Source organism: Andrographis paniculata, unplaced genomic scaffold, assembly GCF_009805555.1.
Source record: "Andrographis paniculata isolate CXL003 unplaced genomic scaffold, ASM980555v1 Contig12END, whole genome shotgun sequence".
Lineage (NCBI taxonomy): Eukaryota > Viridiplantae > Streptophyta > Magnoliopsida > Lamiales > Acanthaceae > Andrographis > Andrographis paniculata.
The window spans coordinates 4,692,309-4,717,563 of NW_026137402.1; the positions used below are offsets into that span (position 1 = coordinate 4,692,309).

Consider the following 25,255-nt stretch of genomic DNA (forward strand, 5'->3'; position numbering starts at 1 on the left):
ATCGATTATATTATTTTAAAATAACATTTAGTTGTATGTTTATAAAATATATAATTTATTTTTATTCAAAGCCCCGAAAAATTTCCGGCAAATAAGCATATGTCTTATGAACGGAAGGAATAATATATACATGACAAGAGAGAGAAATACACACCAGCTCTCTCAAGTTTCTTCATAGAACAGAGCATCTCCACCGTGGCCATGCCAAATCATTTTTATTTATTTATTATTATTATTATTATTATCAAACATGACGTGGGGTATTATGTAAAGAAGAAGATGCACACCAGAAAAATCTAGAGCTTCCTAGAGAGGATACGAAGAGAGCCATCTATCGGCCATTGCAAAGCATTCTTTCGGCATGTATTCCGGAGCTGTGTGTCCCCCGCCCTGCGTATATGCATCTTAATTTACAAATTATCCCAATATCAAACATATATATATTTATTACAAAAATAAAAAATAAAAAAAATAGTTATAACATTTTCTCACTTTTATTGTTGCAAATGTAAGAAAGACCTTTTTGTTCATGTATTTCTCGGTGTATCTGCAGTATATTACATAATTAATAATTAGCTAATCTAAAATTATTAATTAATCTTGGCATTTTCAAAAGTGGTTGACTCACCCTCCAACTTGCCCGTCGACCATCCAAGGCCTCCATTGCTCGTCGACACTGATATTGAGACGGTGTATCCATTTTAAAGTGGACATGTACGGAATACTCAAGTCGTGATCCCCGCTGAAGTAAATACAAATATTAGATATGTCATGTGAACACAATATATATATATATATATATATATAATATATGTATACGTGTGATTTAATTTGTACTACCAATTATAATATGAGACTGATTATGGTGTTCACAAGGGTTAACTGTACATTGTAATGATATATACAGCATATGTCGTATGATTGTTGTTGAAACATTTATTGTATATGATATGTGTTGAAATTAATAGTCACATTCTATAAATTATTGTTATGTATTGTCAGATCATATGTCTATCAGAGTGTTGAATAATATAATTCAAACACTCCAACAACAACCTTATAGTATATATAGGATATTTTGTCTATTTTCTAAGGGTGCGTTTGTTTGGGGGTTTCGATTTTGAGTTGGGATTTAAATAGTAAAAATTTTGAATTTGAATAGTTGTATGATGTGATATTAATAGGTGTTAATGTGATGTTTTGAATGTAAAATTGATTTTTAGTATAATATAAAAAATAAAAAATAGGTGTTTAATTTGATATTTTTTAGAGAAAAAAATAGGATTAATAGTAGGATTTTATCAAAATCCTACAAACGAACGCACCCTAAATTTATTCCCATTTTTGTATTTGGATTGTTATAAAAAAAAAATAAAAAAATTGTTTCTCTATTTAGTATAAAATACTAACTTTTTTGAATTTTTCTGCTGTCATAGAAGGAGGTATAAATAAAAAAAAAATAAAAATACACACATTAAGATAGTATCTAAAAGTATGAACACATACTTGGATAATTGATAGGGTATTATTTTAATGAATTATTCCTTCCATCAATCTATCTATTTTGTCATTTTATATGGTCTCAAATTAATAGATCTATTTTCTTATTTAGTAAATATAGAACCAACCGACAATATATAAAAATTATGGGCATGAATCAACTGCTAATCCGGAAGTCAGCATAATGTTAATTTATACATATCTCAGTATATTTATAATAATTCAACATACTCAACATATACTATACTGTGGGTATATATATACGCAGGTTGTGTGTATAACATATGTTGATCCATCAAATCAGCACCACTGGAACTAAGCCGAATCAGCACAAAATCCGCAACAAAAAAATATCGTATCTTTTCATTCAAAATTACCACAATGCCCTTATTTTAATTATTTCAATACATAAATGCGGGCCGTCCTACAACTTATACATAGAATGCTAATATAATCTTCAAATCTACCTGTAAAAGTTAAACCGATATAGTTAATATGAGAAGAAGATAAAACAAGAATCTTATGTAGGAGTATATGTTAAGATTAACATTAATCTAGTTGTTGGCGTAGGACATAATAATCTAACATAAATATTTATTGCCTTATAATTATTTAATTCAACCTACCTAGGAGTGATTAATAATATGATTTGAACTATGGACACTTACCTGTACACCAAGACATGCAATCCTTTCTTGCTAAGAAGCCTGTGATGTTCAAAAGCACTTGCAACATTGTGCTCGTAGGGTATGCTATGATTGAATTCAATCCAATCGCCTACTGTTCCCTGAATTTTGTTGCATTGTCATTAAGAATGATCAATATATATAACATTGTAAGCATACCAAAATGCATCAATTGTGTACCTCTCGGACATGGAGTGCTTCTCGGACAGTTGAGTTGTTTGCCCAAAGGGCAGAAAGCACATAACCATTGGCCTGCAAGAAACATCCAGTGAAACAAGCTAAATGGAGGCATCCATAACTATATATGTTAACTTAGAAAGATAGTAATTACACGGCAAAAGTGTCGCTCTTGTTTGGGAAGCAAGAGGAAATTGATGGGACGTTGTTCTTTTGAGCCGAATGTAGAATTATCAAGTCTCTGTATCACTGGATATTCGCGGCACTTGGGCTCCAGTATGTGTTGGGGGTTGATATGCTGAATGCACTTCAACATTTAAGAAAACAGCAGGTCCTGTAAATATGGCAGCTTAAGAAGAAAAGGAGTAGATAAAATATCGAATTTGGTCGCTTACTTCTTTCACAAGTTGAAGAGCATATTTGCATTCTACGTTGTTTGGATCAGGATTCACATACTCCCCACCACAGCTGCTTTTCGCCATCTGAATAGTCGCCCATCATCAAACTGATGTTCCGAAATAATTAAAATCACAAGTATTACCTAAAAAGAAAAAAATAAAATAGAATCACTTCGATTTGTACTTCTGACAGTATGTTTATGGCTGAGTTCCTCATGTTTTGTCGATGGATTATCAACTAAAGGAAGGATGAAATTACCTCAAAGTATTCGTCGGATATCAACCCCATTCTGTGAGCAAATGGAGTCTGCTCATTATGATCCTTATCCTCATCGACCACTGGATTGCCAATCATGTATCCCTGTTGCATATAATTCCTTGAAACAAACCTTAAAAAGTTTCAAGATTAAGACAACCACAAAACAGTAAATTGCAAGAACATTTACTTGGAATCTGATTTGTGGCTCGAGTCCAGCTTCATTACCTGTAGGATGAACAACAATATCGATTAAATCACCATCTCCATGAGAAGTCAATTATCTAACTAGTTAAAGGGCACCTTTTATGATTTCTGAAGCTAGGAGGGCCACAGTTTTGCCGCCATAAGAGTCGCCCGCCAAGTAGAATCGATTTCTGATAAACGACGGATGACTTAAGAGCCACTGCAGTTTGTGTTGCAAGTTATAAAGATCAATCGCGTAAACTCCATCAAAAAGCATTCAATTCTTGTTACTTTTCTCAAGAACATGTAGTTATGTTCCGCAGCTATGGTGTCCGATACCGCATATCCATTTTCGCTCGTGGCGTAGGAGAAACCAGCGCCGGCTGGTGCATCGATGAACAAAACGCTGGCAAACTGATCAACCGTGTGAAGCCAAAATTAGCATAAAGAATAAACAATCATAGTGCAGAAAACATTCAGCAAATTTAGGTCGTACGATCGCACCTTAGTCCATGAATAAGGATTAGCGACTAAAGAAGGTAGGTCTTCATCGAAGGCCTCGTAATCAAATTTCAGGGGACCTTCAAACACAAGTAGTTTCAACAATCATATTAAAAAGTAATTAAAATCTGTATGAAGAACATCAAATATGAAAAATAAACCTAAATCAGAAATGAACTGATTTCAGCAGCTAGAAATTAATAGATAGGTAAAGGTGAAAATGAGAAGGAACACAGAGGTGGAAAGAACAGACCGATTTCACAAACAAGGGCATAAAATCCAGAGACCCCCGGTCCGCCAGGAAACCAAAATAGCAAAGGATCCCTAACCGGGTCTCCTTCCGATTCAATTAAGTAGTAGAACAGTTGCCTTTCGTCTTCGTCTCCCACGCCAACATATCTGAATATACATTATTCATTCCCAAAACAATTCATAACTGCAAGAAACAAAGCATATATATATATATATATATATATATATACACATTGATTGATTAATAATGGCGGGGGACCCGACCCGGTTTGGAGCTTGAATGGCAGCGGTCCTGGATAGCCTGGCAGGACGGGTACGTCGAACTCCCAAGAGGAACTGTAAGCAGAGATGATATTGAGAACGACGACGAGAGTTGTCAACAGGACCACCATTGCAGCTTTAAGCTCCTCCGTTCTTAGCTTTGGGTTTAGAGTCTTCATTTGAGTTTGCCTTATAATATGTGGGTTTTTTGGCTCGGTTTAAATAGAAGGGGAGAGTTTTAAATTTGAATCATTTAAAATAATTTTTTATTATAAATATTACATATGTGATTGAGGATATAAAATTAAAATATTTATTCAATATTAGATTTTTTTAAAAAAAAAAACTAATTGAAATATAATTATATAAATATATTAATATAAAAGTAATCGATACATATCGTTTTTGTAAGAAATATAGTAGGATTATATATATATATATTTATTATAGCATGTGTTTTAAATTTTTACGTTTGGGAAATAGAAGTTTAGAAAAGCAATTCATTCAATTAAAAACCTTTCCATAAAATACAACCAAGACAAAACTAATAAAAATTTCACGTAACATATAGTATCAAAAGAAAATAGGTATATTTATTGTGTGACTTTGCACGTATTAGGTTCGACCAGGAATTTAGCCACATAATTTCGAGTAGCGACTGCAGATTCCCATATCATAAAAAAAAATAAAATGATAATTCTGTAAAAATATAGATTGTTAGGTCTAAAAATATTGCGCTAACAAACATTATAGGCCTATTAAAACCTTCTTACATAACCAATTACACAAACTTACAAGAAAATTTTCCATTCACTCCAAATTTACCAAGTAAAAACAAAACTCTAAAAGTTAAAAAAAAAAAAAAAAAAGAAAAAAAAAAAAAAAGAAAGGGTATGCAGTTTGTTCAGTGCTTTGATCTGAAGAATTTTTTTTATGTGAAGTATAGAAAATCGTATAATTTTATAAAAATAATATTTTATATTAAAATTAATTTTTATAAAATAATAAAATATAAATATTAAAAATCGTGTCGAAAAAAATATTAGGCAAATAAACTTTTAAGTAAATAGAAGTACAAAATAGGACAAAAAAATCAATGCAAGGAATATATAAGCCAAGGATCAACGGATAAGATCTAAGCCCTAACAAAACAGATGGCTCAGATCAAATTGCGGGAAGAAGGGGTAGTTGTGGACTTTGGAAGCATTATAGTTCATAAGTAATGGTAGATATCAAAGTTGAGTATTTGCACAAAAGAAAATGTAAAAACAAAAAAGAAACACTTAGTTATAACTAAATAAAGAGATAACAACCAATTTATACACTAGCATTTAGTAAAATTAGAAAGAGAATTAGATGAGTCAAATTTATGCAAGGCGACGACTACATTGCTGAAGTTAAAATTCAATATTGTATTGAACAACACACCGTGTACTATTAGACAACATATAATATTACTACAAACACAACACACTATATATGTTAATATAACAAAAATACAACACACGAACAAAAAATTACATGTTATAGTCTTAACAACATATTGTGTGTTGTCTGACAGCACATAATATTACTACAGATAGTATACAATATTACTACAGACAACACATTGTACATGTTAATATAATACAAATATAGTCTATAAACTAACAACACATGTTATAGTCTCATGCAACACACACAGTTAGATTTTAGCACATGACATACTTGTATATAACACACTTGTTATTATTAAAATAACAACACATACCTTTATTATACACAACATGTGCCGTGTGTAATACTAATGTATATATAACGCGTTCTGATGTGAAAAATGAGCACAATAATCATCCCCTTTATGCCAAATTACAATCCTTAAAACATGATACAAGCTTGGATAGTAAGGGTGTGTTTGTTTGGCATAGGACTTTTGGTAGCCATGTTAGTTGGATTAAATTTTGAATGGGTTTTTCCTAGTCCTACAAGACCTTTAGCAACATCATTTATAAAATAAAATTTAACATCAATAAGCTTTGTTTTTTTCATGAAACAAATATTTTTTTTTTAAAGTTAACGATTGTTAGAATAAACTATAAAGTTGAATTATTGTCAAAATTTTTTATTAACCCCATACCTTTTGTCTCAACTTAAGTTTCTTACCAACTACTTTACAAAATTTCAAATGATTTAAGTCAAGACTTCACATAAAGTTATTCAAATTACATAAGGCACAAGCTCTATAAATAGAGTGCTTACCATAGTGAAACTATTTACAATCTTAATTATATAAGTAGTTAGGGTTAAATAATATTTCTTTCGTCCTAATTAATTTGTCCACTTAGTTAAACGTAGGATTTTAGATATTATGTAATTAGTAAGTAATTAAAAAATATATTAATAAAAATAATGATGATATAATAAAAATAATTATAAATCAAGATGACTACATAATTTAATTAAAATAAAAAAATTATAAATTATGAATTTTATATTGTAATTAAAGTGTATAATTGTATTTAGAAAAAAAAAAAAGAAAAAAAAGGGAGTAATGTACAAGTATCACTATCACACATAATACTAATCTCATAAATAACTTTTGCATCGTCACTTAAGAAATGGTCCGGTGATCTGAGAATTGACTCGTGTCATGAACTTAAATTCTCAATGTTTCCAAATATCTGTGTTTGAGGACAAAAATAGTATTTGTTATACTCCTTTCGTTCTACATAATTTTTTAATTTTTTTTTTAATTTTCGTTTGTCCCATATTTGTTTTTGAAAATATAAATTACACATTTTATTCGTATTTATTTTAATTTTAATTTATAATTATTTTTATTAATACAATTGTTTTCATTACTTACTAATTACAATTTAGCCGAAAAGTTAGTTGGGAAGTAATATAGAAAAAAGTACTATTAGGTACAAAAACATAGATGGTGACCCACAATTAATAGAAAGAAACCTCTGCTGTCTGTGTCAGAAAGATTTTTGCTTTCCATTTCTTGTTTTTTTAATCGCTCATGTTGGGGGTAGTTGGCAAAATAAATTTTAGCCATAGCTTGAAATTTGAAACGATAAGTGGATAGCATAGAACGGAGCAGCTTAAAGCTGCAATGGTGGCGCTGTTGACCGCTCTCATCGTCGTCTTCAATATCATCGCTTCCAGTTCCTCTAGGGCGTTCGACGTACCCATCCTGCCAGGCTACCCGGGATCTCTGCCATTCAAGCTCGAAACCGGGTCAGGTCCCCCGCCATTATTAATCAATCAATGTATATATATATGTGCTTTGTCTGTGCAGTTATGAATTGTTTTGGGAATGAATAATATATATTCAGATATGTCGGCGTGGGAGACGAAGACGAGAGGCAACTGTTCTACTACTTCATTGAATCGGAAAGAGACCCGGTTACTGATCCTTTGCTATTTTGGTTCATTGGCGGGCCGGGTTGCTCCGGATTCGCTGCCCTTGTTTATGAAATTGGTCTGCGCTTTCGACCTCTGTGTTTCTTCTCATTTTCACCTTTACCTATCTGTTAATTTCTAGCTGCTGAAATCAGTTCATTTCTGATTTAGGTTTATTTTTCGTGGAAATAGTTAATGCTAAATTTGATGTTCTTCATACAGATTTTGATTACTTTTAATATGATTGTTGAAAGTTTGAAACTATTTGTGTTTGAAGGTCCCCTGAAATTTGATTACGAGGCCTTCGATGAAGACCTACCTTCTTTAGTCGTAAATCCTTATTCGTGGACTAAGGTGCGATTATACAACCTAAATTTGATGAATATTTCTGTACTATGATTATTTATTGTTTATGCTAATTTTGGCTTTACACGGTTGATCAGTTTGCCAGCATTTTGTTCATCGATGCTCTAGCCGGCTCTGGTTTCTCCTACGCCACGAGCGAAAATGGATATGCTGTATCAGACACCATAGCTGCGGAACATAACTACATGTTCTTGAGAAAAGTAACAAGAATTATCTGCTGTTTGATGTAGTTTAAGCGATTGATACTCGATTTGATAATCTTTGTAACTTGAAACACAAACTGCAGTGGCTCTTAAGTCATCCGTCGTTTATCAGAAATCGATTCTACTTGGCGGGCGACTCTTATGGCGGCAAAACTGTGGCTCTCCTAGCTTCAGAAATCATTAAAGGTACCAATTAACTAAGATAATTAACTCCTCGAGGATATGGTGATTTAATTGATATTGTTGTCCATCCTACAGGTAATGAAGCAGGACTCGAGCCGCAAATCAGATTCCAAGTAAATGTTCTTGCAATTTACTGTTTTGTGGTTGTCTTAATTCTGAAACTTGTTGAGGTTTGTTTCAAGAAATTATATGAAACAGGGATACATGATTGGCAATCCATTCGTCGATTCGGATAAGGATCTAAATGAGCAGACTCCATATGTTCACAGAATGGGGTTGATATCCGACGAATATTTTGAGGTAGTTTCATCCTCTATTAGTTGATATTTCCTTTGACAAAACATGAAGAACACAGCCATTAACTTACTGTCAGAAGTACAAATCGAAGTGATTTTGTTTTTCTTTTTAGGTAATACTTGTGATTTTAATTATTATGGAACATCAATTTGATGATCCGCGACTATTCAGATGGCGAAAAGCAGCTGTGGTGGGGAGTATGTGAATCCTGATCCAAACAACATAGAATGCAAATATGCTCTTCAACTTGTGAAAGAAGTAAAAGAACAGATTCGATATTTTATCTACTCTTTCTTTTCTTATGCTGCCATATTGACGGGACCTGCTGTTTTCTTAAACGTTGAAGTGCATTCAGCATATCAACTCCGCCCACATACTGGAGCCCAATTGCGTAGAACTTCCAATTATACAGAGACTCGATAATTCTACATTGGGCTCAGAAGAACATCGTCCCATCAATTTCCTCTTGCTTCCCAAACAAGAGCGACACTTTTGCCGCGTAATTACTATCTATCTAAGTTAACATATATTGTTATGAATGCCTCCATTTAAATTGTTTCGTGCTATGTTTCTTGCAGGCCTATGGTTATGTGCTTTCTGCCCTTTGGGCAAACAACTCAACTGTCCGAGAAGCACTCCATGTCCGAGAGGTACATAATCGATGCATTTTGGTAATATACTTATAATTTCATATATATTGATCATTCTGAATAACAATGCAACAAAATTCAGGGAACAGTTGGCGATTGGATTCGATGCAATTATAGCATACCCTACGAGCACAATGTTGCAAGTGCTTTTGAACATCACAGGCTTCTTAGCAAGAAAGGGTTGCATGTCTTGGTATACAGGTAAGTGTCCATAGTTCAAATTATATTATAGGGGTATTTTTATTATGAGCAGTGAAATGTTTATTTTGACTTATAAGGATAAAGTAAGCTTTGGCATAATACTAATAACATAATTAACTATCATTAATCACTCTTAGGAAGGTGAAATTAAATAATTATAAAGGAAATAAATATTTATGTTAGATTATTATGTCCTACACTAATAACTAGATTAATGTTAATCCTAACATATACATAAGAATCTTGTTATATCTTCTTCCCATATTAATGTATCTGTTAAGACCGTCTTAACAGTATCGCTTCATTTTTTACATGTAGATTTGAAGTTTATTAGTATTCTATGCATTAACTGAAATATTCTTACGAAGGAAATTAGTACGAATTAGCACAGTAAGGGAACCGATGTATATAACTAGCAACACATTCTAATAATATCTTAAGTATATATTTCAATGTGTATATCATTACAATGTGCTGACGCTGATCAATTAAGCCCCGTCAACACTATAATCAATCCGACAATATAATTGTTAGTACAAATTAACACACACACACACACATATATATATATTGTGTGCATAAATGTATATCAATTGATGATACCTACACCTCTAATATTTGTATTTACTTCAGCGGGGATCACGACATGGGCATTCCGCACATATCCACTTTAAAATGGATACGCCTTCTCAATATCAGTGTCGACGAGCAATGGAGGCCTTGGATGGTTGATGGCCAAGTTGGAGGGTGAGTCAAATACTTCTGAATATGCCAAGATTTATATAAATAAATTTAGATTAGCTAATTAATTCTGTAATATACGATGATTCTTTGCATCTGGAGGTACACCGAGAAATACAGGAACAGAGAGGTCTCTCTTACATTTGCAACGGTGAAGGTATGAAAATGCTATAACTACTTTTGTAGTAATAAATATATATGTTCGATGTTGGTATAATTTGTAAATAAACATGAATATATGCAGAATGGGGGACATACAGCTCCGGAATACATGCCTAAAGAATGCTTTGCAATGGCCGATAGATGGCTCGCTTCGTACCCTCTCTAGAAAGTTCTAGATCTTTCTGGTTAGCATCTTCTTCTTTGTGTTAATTTACAGTCCAATTCTCTAATGCACTCTAATGGAGAGTGAGCAAAAATTAATTGCAATGTATAATTGTAAGGGTCCTTAGTTTATTTAGGGCAGTCTTGAGTCTTGACTTTCAAAAGGCCCGGAGAAGATAAAAATAAAGGACCCTCATATATAAATAATGATTTATTTTTTATTTTTTATCTATAAAAAATGTAAATAATTAAATAATTTTTTTAAAGCATTTTTAAATGCAAAATTATCAATAATGATATCCATATTAATTTTGTCTAATATTTCTTTTTCTTTTTTTGGACAAAAATAAATCTTCAAACTATAACTACAAAATTTTAGAGAGTAAATAATTTTTATTTTTACAAAAAAAAAAAAAAAAAATAGTGATGTCTGACATTTCCTCTCCTAATGTAGAGGGTGCAGGCATAATTAATTTGAAATTGATATAATATTAATATTAATAAATATTATTATTTTTTAATTTACTATAAAATTCTACAAACCATCTGATGATAAAAGGAACGGAAAAAATATTAAATTATGTGACATTGAATACTTATCTGTTATTTAAAATATTATATGAAATGTTTATTATTATTATTTAAATATCACATAGAGTATTTATTTATGTGACATCCAAATGTCCATTTTTCTTCTATTCTTTTTTTAATGTTTTACCTATAATCAAAATTACTAAAATAATTGTAAGGCAGAACTAAAAAAACACACAATTACTATTTATTATTTAGAACTATCTATTAAATCATTATTATTCATTTCTCTTTTGCTAATTCATTTAAGTTTGGATGCTTCGAAAATTATTCAATTTTTTTTTATTTAGAAATATACAATTTATATAAACATTCCACATAAAAAGTATAGATAAAATGGTTTAAAAACTATTAAAATTGTCCATTAAATGAAGGCTGAGAACTTGAATGCAAAGAATTGAAATGGGATGAAAAGCTATTGAAAAGCAGATGATTTTGGTGAATAGGATTCAGCTTTTTGCCGCTGAATATATATACATATATATATATGACGGAAACTTATCAACGTTCCTCTTCAAAGTTACTATGTTTAGATTATTTTGAAAGACGGCGGCTTAAATTCAGTATTGTATTCAACGATACATTGTGTGTTATTAGACAACACATAATATTATTAAAAATAATATATTATATATATTAATATAATACAAATACAACGTATGAACAAAATACACATGCTATAGTCTCAACAACACACAATATTAGTATAGATAACATATTGTATATGTTAATATAATACAAATACAACAAATAAACTAACAACACATGTTATAGTCTCATACAACACATACAACAATTGATTTTAGAACATGACACACTTGTTATTATTAGAAAACAACAGATACATTTATTATACATATCATGTGCTGTGTGCAATACTAATGTGTACTGTTTGCATATATGACGTATGCTGATGTGAAAAATCAGCATCGTAACTATCCCCATTTTGAAAATATTAAGATTTATTTATTTATTTTAAGTATTGGATGCAATGCAATAGATAATGAATGAAATGTATTTCAAACTTAATATAACGATCGTCTATAAGAGTTACATTTATTTTTTGTGTTATTGTACTTAACATTAAAAATATCATTATATTTATATAATTTTTTTATACAAATATTATTATATTGGTATTATAAGACACTAATAAAAGTATTTTGTCATTTTCTCTTGATTGGCACTATAATATCATTATATTAGTATTACTATATTTTGTCATTACATTTGCACGAATCAGTGCTACAAATTAGTGGGTTATTTGACTTTCTCAAAAAATAATCTATAACCAAGTCGGTGTAGGATTGAGAAAAAAACAAAGTGTAACATTTTATTTTGATTTTTTTCTTTAATATTGAATTTGATGTTTTATTAAATAAATAAATAAATAAAATGTTGAGCCAATTATATTAAAATAGTCAAATTATTTAATTTAAAATTAAATCATTATAAATAAAATAAAATAAAATAAAATAAATTACCCATAAATATTTAAATGAGTATATATAAATACTAAAACAGCATATATATATATATATGATTAATTTAATTTATAAAATACTATTAAATAAAATTATAAATATAAATGTTGGATAAGGTACCTGTAAAAATAAATGTTGAATAATTGTTTATGGAAAAATAATACTTGATTTTTTTAACATAAAATATTCTACTGTTAGTTAAATTGAATGGAAATAAAAAAGTAAACATATATATAATTATTATAAAAAAAAGTATACAAAATAATATACAAAGTAGAGGAGCATGACAGTACTAGTTAAGTATATTAATGAAAATTAGTACTCCCTCCTTTGCAAATTAGTACTCCCTCCTTTGCAAGCTAAAAGTATACAATTATTTTTGGTGCGGAGATTAAGGAACAATAGTATTTTAATTATAGTGGGTAGGTAAAAGTAGTAAAATAATATTTTTATTTTTTATTTTTTTTTGTATAAAAATAATAATGTGATGTAAAGTAGAAGTATTTGTGAAAAAAAATGGAATATTTAATGAAATGATTACTTTATAATTGGACGTCCCAAAATAGAAATATGTATACTTTCTAACTAGACAGAGGGAGTATTAAACTATTAATCATGCTGTCATATTTATTCTGTCTTTATATATATATATATATATTTATATTTATTAAATTTATTCTATTATTAATTCTGATAAAATCAAAATATTAATATTTAATTATCACTCTACATTTAATATTTATTTACAATAAATAAAATTATTACAATTAAATATCATTTATATATATATTTTTTCTTTCATTTGAATTTTTATACAGTAATACCTACAATTATTTTATATTTTTCAATAAAATATTTATATTTTTTAATCTTCATATCAATCTAAATATAGAAAATCGTATAAGCAATATAAAAATAATATTTATATTAATTATATTTTTTTATGAAAAAATAATATATATATATATATTATATTAGAAATCGTATCGTTAAAATTTTTATTAATTGGATAAACAGACCTGTTATATTCATGCATGTTTCAATTACTTCAAAATATCTATAAAGGATACCAAGCCAACCATCTTTTAATCATTTCTAAGCACTCTTTAGGTTTGTATTCTGGAGCTGTGTGTCCTGCTCCCTGTAAAAATAAAATTAGTTAATATATTTATTTAATTTTATAATATAAATTAATTTTCTAAAAATTTCAAAAATTAATTAAATAAATATTTTTTTGTCACCTTGACCGTTGCAAAAGTGAGAAACGCTTGGTTATTCTGGTGCACTTCTGTGTACCTGTAATATCAATCAAATGTAAAATCATAATTCGGTATAAATAAATAAATACAAATTGTAAACTGTAAATCATTATCATTTCAATTTAAAAAATATATATATATATATTATATATTCTAGGCTTCTATTCTCAGTCTTTCATATATTATGTGATAATTCATTTATATCTGTCTAGTTACTTTTATTTTTCAAAATATACTTTAAATTTTATAATTTCTAATTTTAATTAGATGATTAATTATATATTTTAATATTAGTCTATAATTATTTATATTATATTATAATTAATTTATTACTATATTCTTAATTATTTATTAATTATACTCCTCTTAAATTTCTCTGTCAACAATAACTATGATGGTGTATTCGGGGTGGATATAACACCCTTGTCATGTTATTGAGAAAATTGCAAAAAAATATTATTTATATATATTATTATTTTTGTTCTTTATTTATCTCGCTAGCAAAATATATCCACTACAACAAAATAGTATATTAGTAATGAAATTCCGTCTCTAAAGTTCACGTAGTTAACGCAATTTCCTTTCTAATACCGTCTCTAATGTCATTAGTAACGAAAAAAAGTAGATTTAGGGATGAAAAAACTTATTACAAAATTGATATTTTCTTATAGTGATCCCACATGTTTGCAAAAGTCGCTATTTATATCATTTGGCTGCGAGTAGCCGCGCGTGATCGGCTAAAGGACATAAATAACAAATTTTGCAAATATATAAGATATATTTTGCCAGCGAGATAAATAAATGAGAAAAATGATAATGCAGTATACATAAGAGATATTTTTTGCAATTTTCTCTTGTGTTATCACTACCATAAAATGACTCCATGTAATAAAACTATGAACATGTTCCTGTGTATGAAATTATATCTATGAATTAACTTGTATCAATTTTACTATATAATTTGTTATTCCAATAAAAAATAATGTATAAAATGTTTACTCAATCATAAATTTCTATAAAATGATAAGAATTCTATTCATAGTTTTGATTAATACGAAAAGTAATTATGCAATAAATTATAAGTATATTATTTTATTCATTTATATTAAAATATAGTAAATATTAATGTTGTTGTAAAAATTCTTGTATTATTTATTTTGGTATATGTTACAAAAGTATTAACGTTAGTTAGATTGTTAGAATAGCACAAACACAGTGATATTGTCACTATAAGAAATTATCAATTTTGTAACGAGATTTTTTGTTACTAAATTCACTTTTTCTGTTACTAATGATATTAGAGACGAAATTAGAGATGGAATTACGTTAGCTACGTGAACTTTAGGAACAGAATTCCGTTACAAATATACTAATTTTTTTGTAGTGTGTGTAAAATGAGTTCAAAACATTCTTTGTCCTATCTCATTTCGGTCTAGAAGAGGCAATGGACAAATGGAATAGTCAATGCATTGTCGGATATGCAAATGATCTTAATAATCTTGATATTCATAGTGAAACCTAATGACTTATGATTAACCTAATCTGTTGTGTTAGAGAGAAAATTTTAAATATGTATTGTAGTAAGATAAAATTATCCAAAATGCTCTCAATTGTCATAGTCTCATTTTTCCGGTTTTGAATATATTTTAGTGTTTCCATGGTGACAGGAAGTCTATTGGAAGACGGAGAAACGGAAATTCAACCGGAGATATTAACTACCCGGGATATGTTCTTACTATCAACTAGATATGATATCTATTGATGTTATTGTTGTAGTGTAACTTTAAGTTACGTGTGTATAAGTTTGCAAGGTAAACAGTAAGAGGGATTAGGTGTGTTGGAAGTTTGTTTTTTCATTCAATTCTTATAACTTACTGAAAAGTTATAGTGAATTAACTATTGGATTGATATTCTCTTAGAATAGGTATTTATAATTGAATTGGGTCAACAAACACCTCATGTCATTTACTTATTTGCCTAAATTTGCATTCATTACTTTGACATTATATTGTTATTACGGCATGTCTACCATGAATGAACATATGTGTCTTTTCATTTGCGGTTCATGATTTTGTTGCACATTTACTTATGAGAGTTGGCTTTTCTGTTATCAGTTCGAGAGGATTTTGTATGATTATTTTTCAACATTTGGTATCAGAGCAGTGTACTTCATCTCTCTTTGGAGAAGACATTTGAAGGACAACTTAAGTTTGAACCACTAAAGTTCAACATATAGAAAGCATATATTAAGTCATTAAGACTGACTGCGTATTAATCTATTAGTTAGTACTACAAGTTCAAAGACATTAATCAAATTTATTCTCTTGGATTGTATTATGATTAATACAAGTTGATAAAAATTTTCTATTGAAAAACCATTTGTTGATCACAAATAATTGATATTTGGTGATACTTCTTAAAGCAAACCAATAGTATTTTTTAGAGATAGTCTTCTCACTGAGATAGTGATTGCAGAAAACAAACGAGGTTAAGTGGTGATTGAAAAGGTTAAGAGGAATAGAACAAAAAAATAGTTTTGGAATCACGAACAAATCAGAATGTCAGACCATTATTACTACAACAAATTGATTGCATATACTGTGGTTTTTCTGGACATACAATTGCGAAGTATTTAAGACTGGCTAGGGAGGCTATGAATGACATAAACATTTGATGGTCTACTGTGAGTATTAGACAAAATATCAAGTTTAAGTTTGTGTGAATGCCAAATAAGAATAAAAAATAATTGTGTGCAATGTCATTTTGTCAAGCCAAAGATCTATAAGTTGAAATAAATTTTACTTTTACCGTGGGTGCTCACACAACACAATGAATCAAAAATATCTATTGAAAAACTGTATTACAAAATAGATGTGGTGATATTAATTTTTGTGATGGTGCAAAAATCAAAATTGCATGCAATAGTATTCTTGATGCTAAAGGAATTTTTCGACTTTAAAAAATATATTTTGTCAGAGGTCTAAGCACAACTATGATAATTATCAGCCAATTATGCAATGATGATTTATATGCGTGATGTTCACAAAAGATGCTTGTGGGGTGTACAATGCTGGACATAAATGTGTGATGAATGAAACTCGATTGAAAGATAATTTATTATTTGTTGGAGAATCCAAAATTGTAAACATTAATTCTTAAGAATGATGAAGCAATGTTATAACATACCCGACTAGATTATGTCAACCCCTATAACCTTATGAGGACTAGCAATATTGGTTAATCAGAGGTTTACCCAATTTTTTTAAGGTGATAAACTTTACTAATGGTTGTTGTGCAAAAGGAAAATAGTGAAGAGTTGTTCACCAATTATTAGAACAAGATAGTAACTGCTATCTGAATTTATTGTACATAAATCTCGTGGGTTCAGTCAATATCTGCAGTCTTGGAGGTAATTGGACTCATGAATAAAAGGAAATTGAATATTAACAAGTTGAGGACCGATTACGGAAAGGAATTCAAAATTTAAAGGTGCACAAAATTTTGTGATGGATTGAGATCCAAGTATGAGTATTTAGCTCCTAAGACTCCACAAAAAACAAAGTGGTGGAAAAAGAAAAAAAAAAAAACATTATAAGAGATGTCTAGATCAGTTATGCAAGCCAAAGATGTTGCCTAGTTCTTGTGGGTCGAAGTTGCTAACATAGTTTTCTATGTGAGTAATTGCGTGTATTTTAGAACACACGTCGAGAAGACTCCGTATAAGATTTGGAATGAGGCGAAGCTGAAGGTCTCATACTTCCATACATTCGATAATAGGTGTTAAATTTTGAAGGATTAAGACCAATGTCATAAGTTTAATACAAGATCAGATGATGGTATTTTCTTTGGTTACTCACAAAATAGTAAAGCTTACAGAGTCTACAACAACCATACGGAAAAAGATCATGGTATGGTGTCCGATGATGCAAATTTGAAGAATAAATCAATCTATCCAAGTATAATGATGATACTACTGCTCCTACTTCGTTAATTCAGAATACTCCTCAGAATAAAAGTGCCTAGCCTCAAAATATTCAAGATGATGCTACTGAGAGCCAATCTGATTCGATTGTTATAATAGCATGAAAACAACAAGGTTATGTAGAATGTACTTATTGGTACATAATGGTGTAGTGATGCAAAATTTGTGCAGAATATTTTTTTTGTCATATCCAATTTCGGTATAGAAAAGACAAAATGAATAAGTTAAATGATCAATACATTGTCTGATATGGCTAGAAAATACTTCATTCTATCTTGGTGCAAAAAATTTTAATGGTCATGATATTCACAGTCAAATCTAGTGACTTATGACCAACCTAGTCTGTTGGGTTAGAGAAAGATGAGTTTGTATCTATATTTTAGTGAGAAAAAGTATTCAAAATGTTTTCAATCGTGGTAGTCTCATTCTCCCTCATTTGAATATATTTTAGTGCTTTAAAGATGATTGAAAATCCATCAAAAAAAGAGAAAACGGAGATCCGATCAAATATATTAACCGACTCGAAAACGCCCTTACTCTTGTTTAGATAGGATATCTATTGGTATTATTGCTACAGTGTCACATCCAATTACTTGTGCTTAAATGTGATACCCTCTGTAGTTTGGCCGTTGCTAGGCCAACTCCCGTGTATGGCTGAGCCGGTATTAGGTCATCCGAGGTTGAATATAGGTTAAATGAATTGAATAGACTACTTATGTCAACAATGTGTACATTCATTTTCGGGAGCCCTACTAAAAGAACTCTACATTTAAGTGTGTTTACCCTAGAGTAATTTGAGGATGGGTGACCCAACTTCCCAATGTGCACATGAGTGAAGACAAAGCGCGCTAGAAGGACTCGTGTTGACCTATGAGGCCAGTCTATAATCCTGACATGCCCGACTTTGCGTGTCTTGCGGGATGAAAAGTGATAGTAGTCAATGTTTTTTTATTGATGGTTTGAAAGGATTCAAATGTATAATTTTAAATTTAATTATAAAGAAATTTATTCTTTAATATTTATCTAGTTGACTAAATCCTAATTAATTAAGTATTAATGCACAAGGAATTGGTATACTTACCCCGCGACTTGGCCATCAACAGTCCAAGGCCTCCACTTAGAATCCACCGTTAGATTTAATTGTCGTATCCATTTTAAAGTGCTCAAGTACGGAATATTTCCGTCGTGATCACCGCTGCAAGCAATGTAACCAAGATTATATTATCGATCATATATGAAAATTAAATATGGGTTTTGTATCCATGCATAAATTAAAAATATTCCGTCAAAGCTCTTTTAGATCAAATGGTGAAACATCTTTAGCTTAGAGCATCTCAAATCCAGCGCCATTAATGGCGTTGGGTTGGCTTATTTGGCGTCGGTTGTCTCCAACCAACGCCAAATCAAATGCCACTTTTTGGCGTTGCTACAGTGCAACGCCAATTTTGTTATTGTATTGTAGCAACGGCAAAAAATGGTGTTGCTTTATTATTTTTTAAAAATTTTTAAAATTATAAATTTGATTTTTTAAATTTAATTTTTAAAAATTTTATTTTAAATTATAAAAATAAAAATAAAAAGTTGTTTAAAATAATAGAAAAAATTGAATAATTGAAGAATAATGGTGAAAAATGGAGTTATGATTGGAGAAAATAGAGTTGATGGGTTGGAGATAGGCTTAAAGACTATGTCCCAACTTTGATTTCGAGTGGATGTTGTATGTGCGTGTGTGGAGTTTAAAATATATATATATTTCATTTCTTTTGCATGTTTAAACATTTGCACAATCTTTTCTTGGTAAAACACAAATAGTTTTAATAATAACACAAGTATTTTTTTAATTTCATTTTAGACTAATACAAATATTGTAAAATACAAATACATTAAAGATTAATCTTAAATTCGAATGTATTCTTTCATCACATTTTTATCAAATTCTAAAATATTTTTTTAAAAAAAAATCAAATCAAACATCTATTTTTTTTATATTTTATATTATAATATTAAAAATCAATTTTACATTTAAAACATTACATCAATATCTATTTATATCACATTATACAACTATTTAAATTCAAATTTTTTACATCCCAAATCTCCACAAAAAATCTAAAACCTCAACAAAGGCACCCGAAGTATTTATTTATGTATTATGAAGTCAACAAACACGCATAAACCATGTAAGAAAACGGGGTTTGTTTGGTTTATAATATAAATTAAAATTTTGATTTAAATAATATTTTGGTTTATAATATATTCTTATTAGAAATTAAATGTCTTGAATATTGGTAATTTTAATTTGTAATATTACACCAAAATTTGATTTTGCGCATAAATAGAAAAGTTTTCATGCACAATAAATGTCACGTTTATTAAATTTCATGCATTTAAACCAAAACGCAAATAGTAAAAACATCACCTGTATGCCAATGCCTGAAACCCTTTTTCACTCAAGAGTCTGTGTACTTCCAAAATACTTTCCACATCTTGCTCGTAGGACAAGCTTTTATTACATCGTTTCCAATCAGATATCGTACCCTGTAGTTCCTTCCCATTATACAATCTTCGATCAACAATCGAAGAAACAAATGCTATTGATAAAAATTGTTACCTTTCTAATGTGAAGCGCTTCTCGAACGGTTTCATTATTCATCCATGCATAAGAGCTCTCATAATTATCATTCTGCGCCGTACGTGTTATACGCAATTAGATTATCATATATAAAATCAAAATATACTTTTTTCTATATTAAATGGAAATTTGCAGCCGCTATCTTTCGGGTGTGCTCTGGATAAAGAAAAATACATACATATACATATATATAATTAATTTTTGAGGCGGATAAGGGCATTGATATTATGTCTTACACGGCATCGTAGCACCTCTGATTTGGACAAGGAAATTAATTCGATGGGATCGTCTTCAAACAACAATTCCCTTAGTCGAAATTCATCAGGTTTTGGCGACCTGAATTTGCACTTTGGCTCCAAAATGTGGGCGGTGTTGATGTTCTTTACACACTGCAATGAGTGCGTGCATTTGTATAACATGAGAGAAAGATATAACAACTTGGATACGTATTATAAAAATAAAAAGTGTGTAATATATTAACGGGTAAACTGTTTTTTTAGTTCCGTAACTGAACCCTTTATCATTTTAGTTTCGTAAGTGGAGCTTGTCGCAAACTAGTCCTATAAGTGGAAAATTTTCGTTGTCTTTTAGTTCTCCGGCGCCGGAGATGCCCGCGTGGCTAGCCGGAAGCTACGTGTCCTCCGGCGAGCTACGCAGGCGTCTCCGGCGCCGGAGGACTAAAGCAACAAAAATCTTTCACTTGTGGGACTAGTTTGCGACAGCTCTAGTTATGGGACTAAAATGATAAGAGGGTCTAGTTACCGACTAAAAAAACAATTTACCCTATATTAATTTTTTTTAAAAAATGTATTGAAAATTTTATTAAAAGAACATAGCCTCTTTCAGAGTTAGATGATAACTATAATCAACAAATTTTTTTTCTTTATTATTTTGATATATAAGATTTGTGTTTGTTCTACAATGCACATGTACATGTTTGTATTTAGCAAAAATAAAAATGTAAATTCACCTCATCGACAAGTTCTAGCGCATAAAGGCACAACACATTGTTTGGATCCGGGTTTGTATACCGTCCATTGCAGCTACTTTTTGCAAGCTGATCCTAAACGATCGTCAATTCATGATGAACTTGTAATATGTTAAATGCATCCAATGACAAAAATGAAACAACCTCAAAATATTCGTCAGAGATTAATGCCATTCGGTGATAATAAGGAATCCTTTCATTCTCATCTTGAACGTTATCTGTCAACGAGTTTCCAACTATATATCCCTGCATACATGCTTCAATTTTACTGTTGAATCTTATGCAAGAAAGTGTAAGATGTTTCAAAATGGCGTGACTGACGACAACATTCTAAAAGAAATGACAAGATTGCACATAACTCACATGTATTTTGAAAAGTCGGTACCATTCTCATTCATGATTTAAAAGCTGCGTAAAAATCCTTGTGTTTTAAAAATGTTGCACAAAATTTTCGAAAAACCAAGAGCTCCATGCAATTTCTAAACAACAAGAGAGAATGACACAACTCTTCAAATCACAAATGAATCATATATACTTTTGCCAAATGAAATTAAAATTGCAAGAAGATTATTACTTGGAGTAATAATCGCGGCATAGTCCCGGCTTCATTACCTGGCGAGACATACAACATTAGCGTTTCAAAACTATATGTATATATACATATATATATATGTGTAACAAATAATTAATGAATTTATTACACCTCGAGCAATTGCTAGAGCTACCATTGGGGCAATTTTGCCACCATGAGAATCACCAGTAATGTATAACCTATTTTTTCTGAACGAAGGATGACTGTCCAACCACTGCAATCAATTTAATATCAAATCAAATTGCCAATTTATCACATATTTGTACATATATATATATATATATATATGTATATTTGAGTGTCTAACCTTGGTAAGAAACATGTAATTATGTTGTGCTGCAATGGTCTCGCTTGAAGCATAAGCTTGTGCAGTAGTGGCGTAGGAGAAACCAGTGCCCACTGGAGAGTCTATAAATATAATGCTAGCAACCTAAATTGCAAAAAAATATTTGTATTTGTATAATTAATAAGTTGAATTTATTAGTGAATTGGCAAGTAAAGATTGGAATAATATTATGAAGTAGTTGGTGAGTACATACTTTTGTCCATGAATAAGGGTTAATGATCAAAGATGGAAGGCTCCCATCAAAAGTGGTTTGATCGAAAGTAAATGGCCCTGCAAAAAATAAGCATAAAAAAATTGTAATATAAACCTACATTTAGAAGCATTGGAAAACAAAAAACATGGATATATATGTCTGTGTATATGTATATTTAGTTGAGATAGATGCCTATTTTTCGATAATACTATGAAATAGGGTGTGTTTGTTTGGGGATTTAGATTTTGAGTTAGGATTCGAATAGTAAAAATTTTGAATTTGAATAGTTGTACAATGTGATATAAATAGGTGTTTATGTGATATTTTGAATGTAAAATTGATTTTTAGTATAATATAAAAAATGAAAAATAAGTGTTTGATTCGATGTTTTTGAGGAAAAAAAATTGGATGAATAGTAAAATTTTGCACAAATCTTACAAACGAACACACCCCTACCACTTCTATTAATTAATTAAGAAAAATCATAAAAAGTTGATAATACTTTAATACAAAAGTTGGTAGATAAAACAAATGGAGTAATCCCAAAAATTATTAAAGTTTTAATAAGAAAATGGTTAAAAATTCTACGTAGATAATTTTTTCTTTTAAAATTATGCCTAAATTTAGCTGATAGGGGAAATAAAATGGGTGTGTTTGTTTGGGGGATTTTTCCCCAAATATATTATTCATCCAATTTTTTTTTCTAAAAAACATCAAATCAAACATTTATTTTTCATTTTTATATTATAGTAAAAATCAATTTTACATTCAAAACATTACATAAACACCTATTTATATCACATCATACACCTATTTAAATTCAAAATTTTTACTATTCAAATCTCAACTCAAAATCCAAACCCCTGTAGAAACACATCTATCGGATAGGATAAAGTAGGTATTACATATAATAACAAATGAAAAAAAAATGATAAAAAAAACCAAAGAAAGGCAGAAAATTCAAAATGTAAAAACTCAGACCGGACCGATTTCATAGACCAGGCCGGAAAATGCAGAACAACCCGGTCCGCCGGTTAACCACAAGAACAAAGGATCAGTGTTAGGGTTTCCTTCAGACTCAACAAAGTAGTAGAACAGCTGTACTTCTTCATTCTCTCCCACGCCTATGTACCTGTTTGATATTCATTCATTCATTATACACTAATTAATTAATTAAATGAAACAAAATAATTTGTATATATATATATATATCTATATATGATATGGGTTTGGATTCCGACCCGGTTTGGAGGTTGAAGGGGAGAGGACCGTCGAAACCAGGCAAGGTTGGGACGGCGGATTGCGACCGAATCTCATCAGTAGCAAAAACCAAGAAGATGAGAAGATAGGAAACCAGAGGCAGCAGTTTCATCCTAGCTAGCTACTATTTTGCTTTATTTGGATATATATATATACTTTTTATGTTTCACTGGTTCGCTTATTTGGATCCGGTACAAATATTAAAAAAATACTCTCTCCGTCCACGTTGCTGTTTCTGTCGGTCCAATGTACCATATCATTTTTATTTTTGAAAAATGATTACACATTTTAATCTATTTTAAAATTTTTAATTTTTTTTTAATTTTAATTAAACTAATTAGTTATTTTAATATTAATTTATAATTATTTATATTAAAAAATAATTATTTTCACTGATACATTCTTAATTATCTACTAATTACACCCATCCTAAGATACCGTGTCTACACTGTAACGTGTATACCTTAATATCACTTTTGTCATATATTTATCTCACTGACAAAATATATCTACATATTTGTAAAAGTCGTTATTTCAATCATTCGATCGTGCGTTGTGTGAACGTCACGCACGACCAAATAACAAAAATAGCGATTTTTGCAAACATGTATAATATATTTTACCAACGAGATAAATATATAATAAAAGTGATAATGGGATATACATATTTGATAGTTTTTGTAATTTTCCCGTAATTGGGGATTTTTTAAAAAAAATATTAATTATAAATTAAAATAAATGAAAAGAAAATGTAATAAATGTAGTAGTATTGATTGTAAATAAGAATTAAATAAAGAATAATAATTAAATGTAAATGTGTTGACTTTGTCAAAATTAATAATAAGTAAATATAACTAAATAACTAAAAAAAATGAGAATAAATTTAATAGAAGAAGATAGTAAATGCTACTACTTTTTACACCAACAAGCTCCACAAACAAACACACTATACAATTTTAAATTAATTCACTCAATACTTTTTTAAGTAACACGGATTACGAAAAAATATAATATATTACATATACATTAAAAATAATAATAATAACTATTCAATATAAAATAATACACTATACAATTTTAAATTAATTCACTCAATACTTTTTTAAGTAACACGAATTACGAAAAAATATAATATATTACATATACATTAAAAATAATAATAATAACTATTCAATATAAAATAATATATTTTTTTTTTTTGTTAATGGTACCATTTTTATGTCTAACCTAAAAAATAAATAAAATGAACATACTTTTTATAATCCGATGTATTTTATATATGACTCCTACCTGCTCCGCAATTTTGTTGTCCGATGTGGATTTTATATACTCTTTTCGTATTATAACAAATTATTTATT

At 29.6% G+C, this 25,255-nt stretch overlaps 2 protein-coding genes and 1 pseudogene across 3 annotated transcripts; 1 reads left to right on the forward strand and 2 right to left on the reverse strand.

Annotated features, from left to right (window-relative positions):
* Window positions 1-180: 180 nt before the first annotated feature.
* Window positions 181-4,389, reverse strand: LOC127252429 (serine carboxypeptidase-like 14). Its single transcript, XM_051276595.1, has 14 exons — window positions 4,221-4,389; window positions 3,958-4,103; window positions 3,708-3,784; window positions 3,495-3,617; window positions 3,321-3,423; window positions 3,208-3,245; window positions 3,021-3,122; window positions 2,759-2,845; window positions 2,518-2,670; window positions 2,367-2,438; window positions 2,169-2,287; window positions 629-742; window positions 493-547; window positions 181-390 (listed from the first exon to the last, which is right to left on the reverse strand). The coding sequence occupies exons 1-14, from the start codon at window positions 4,346-4,348 to the stop codon at window positions 307-309; spliced, it is 1,401 nt and encodes a 466-aa protein (XP_051132552.1). The 5' UTR covers window positions 4,349-4,389; the 3' UTR covers window positions 181-306.
* A 2,846-nt stretch (window positions 4,390-7,235) lies between these two features.
* On the forward strand, window positions 7,236-10,814 carry LOC127252400 (serine carboxypeptidase-like 17; annotated as a pseudogene).
* Window positions 10,815-13,613: 2,799 nt separating this feature from the next.
* On the reverse strand, window positions 13,614-24,046 carry LOC127252410 (serine carboxypeptidase-like 7). 2 transcript variants are annotated; one of them, XM_051276571.1, is made up of 14 exons: window positions 23,878-24,046; window positions 23,623-23,768; window positions 22,637-22,713; window positions 22,405-22,527; window positions 22,209-22,311; window positions 22,080-22,117; window positions 21,650-21,751; window positions 21,488-21,574; window positions 20,754-20,906; window positions 20,497-20,568; window positions 20,305-20,423; window positions 18,967-19,080; window positions 13,886-13,940; window positions 13,614-13,785 (listed from the first exon to the last, which is right to left on the reverse strand). In XM_051276571.1, the coding sequence occupies exons 1-14, from the start codon at window positions 24,006-24,008 to the stop codon at window positions 13,702-13,704; spliced, it is 1,404 nt and encodes a 467-aa protein (XP_051132528.1). In that variant the 5' UTR covers window positions 24,009-24,046; the 3' UTR covers window positions 13,614-13,701. The 2 variants fall into 2 exon arrangements, with proteins under 2 accessions (XP_051132528.1, XP_051132520.1); XM_051276563.1 differs by having other exon boundaries at window positions 21,488-21,580.
* Between the last annotated feature and the right edge of the window lie 1,209 nt (window positions 24,047-25,255).

Coding starts and splice junctions, on each gene's coding strand:
- LOC127252429 (XM_051276595.1), bottom strand. CDS start 4,348: ATGGTGGTCCTGTTGACAACTCTCGTCGTCGTTCTCAATATCATCTCT. Junction 4,104..4,220: donor CCATTCAAGCTCCAAACCGG/GTCGGGTCCCCC, acceptor ATGTATATTCAG/ATATGTTGGCGTGGGAGACG. Junction 2,288..2,366: donor AAGCACTCCATGTCCGAGAG/GTACACAATTGA, acceptor AACAAAATTCAG/GGAACAGTAGGCGATTGGAT.
- LOC127252410 (XM_051276563.1), bottom strand. CDS start 24,008: ATGAAACTGCTGCCTCTGGTTTCCTATCTTCTCATCTTCTTGGTTTTT. Junction 22,714..23,622: donor CGGCCTGGTCTATGAAATCG/GTCCGGTCTGAG, acceptor TATTTTTTGCAG/GGCCATTTACTTTCGATCAA. Junction 20,907..21,487: donor CGCTAGAACTTGTCGATGAG/GTGAATTTACAT, acceptor CACTCATTGCAG/TGTGTAAAGAACATCAACAC.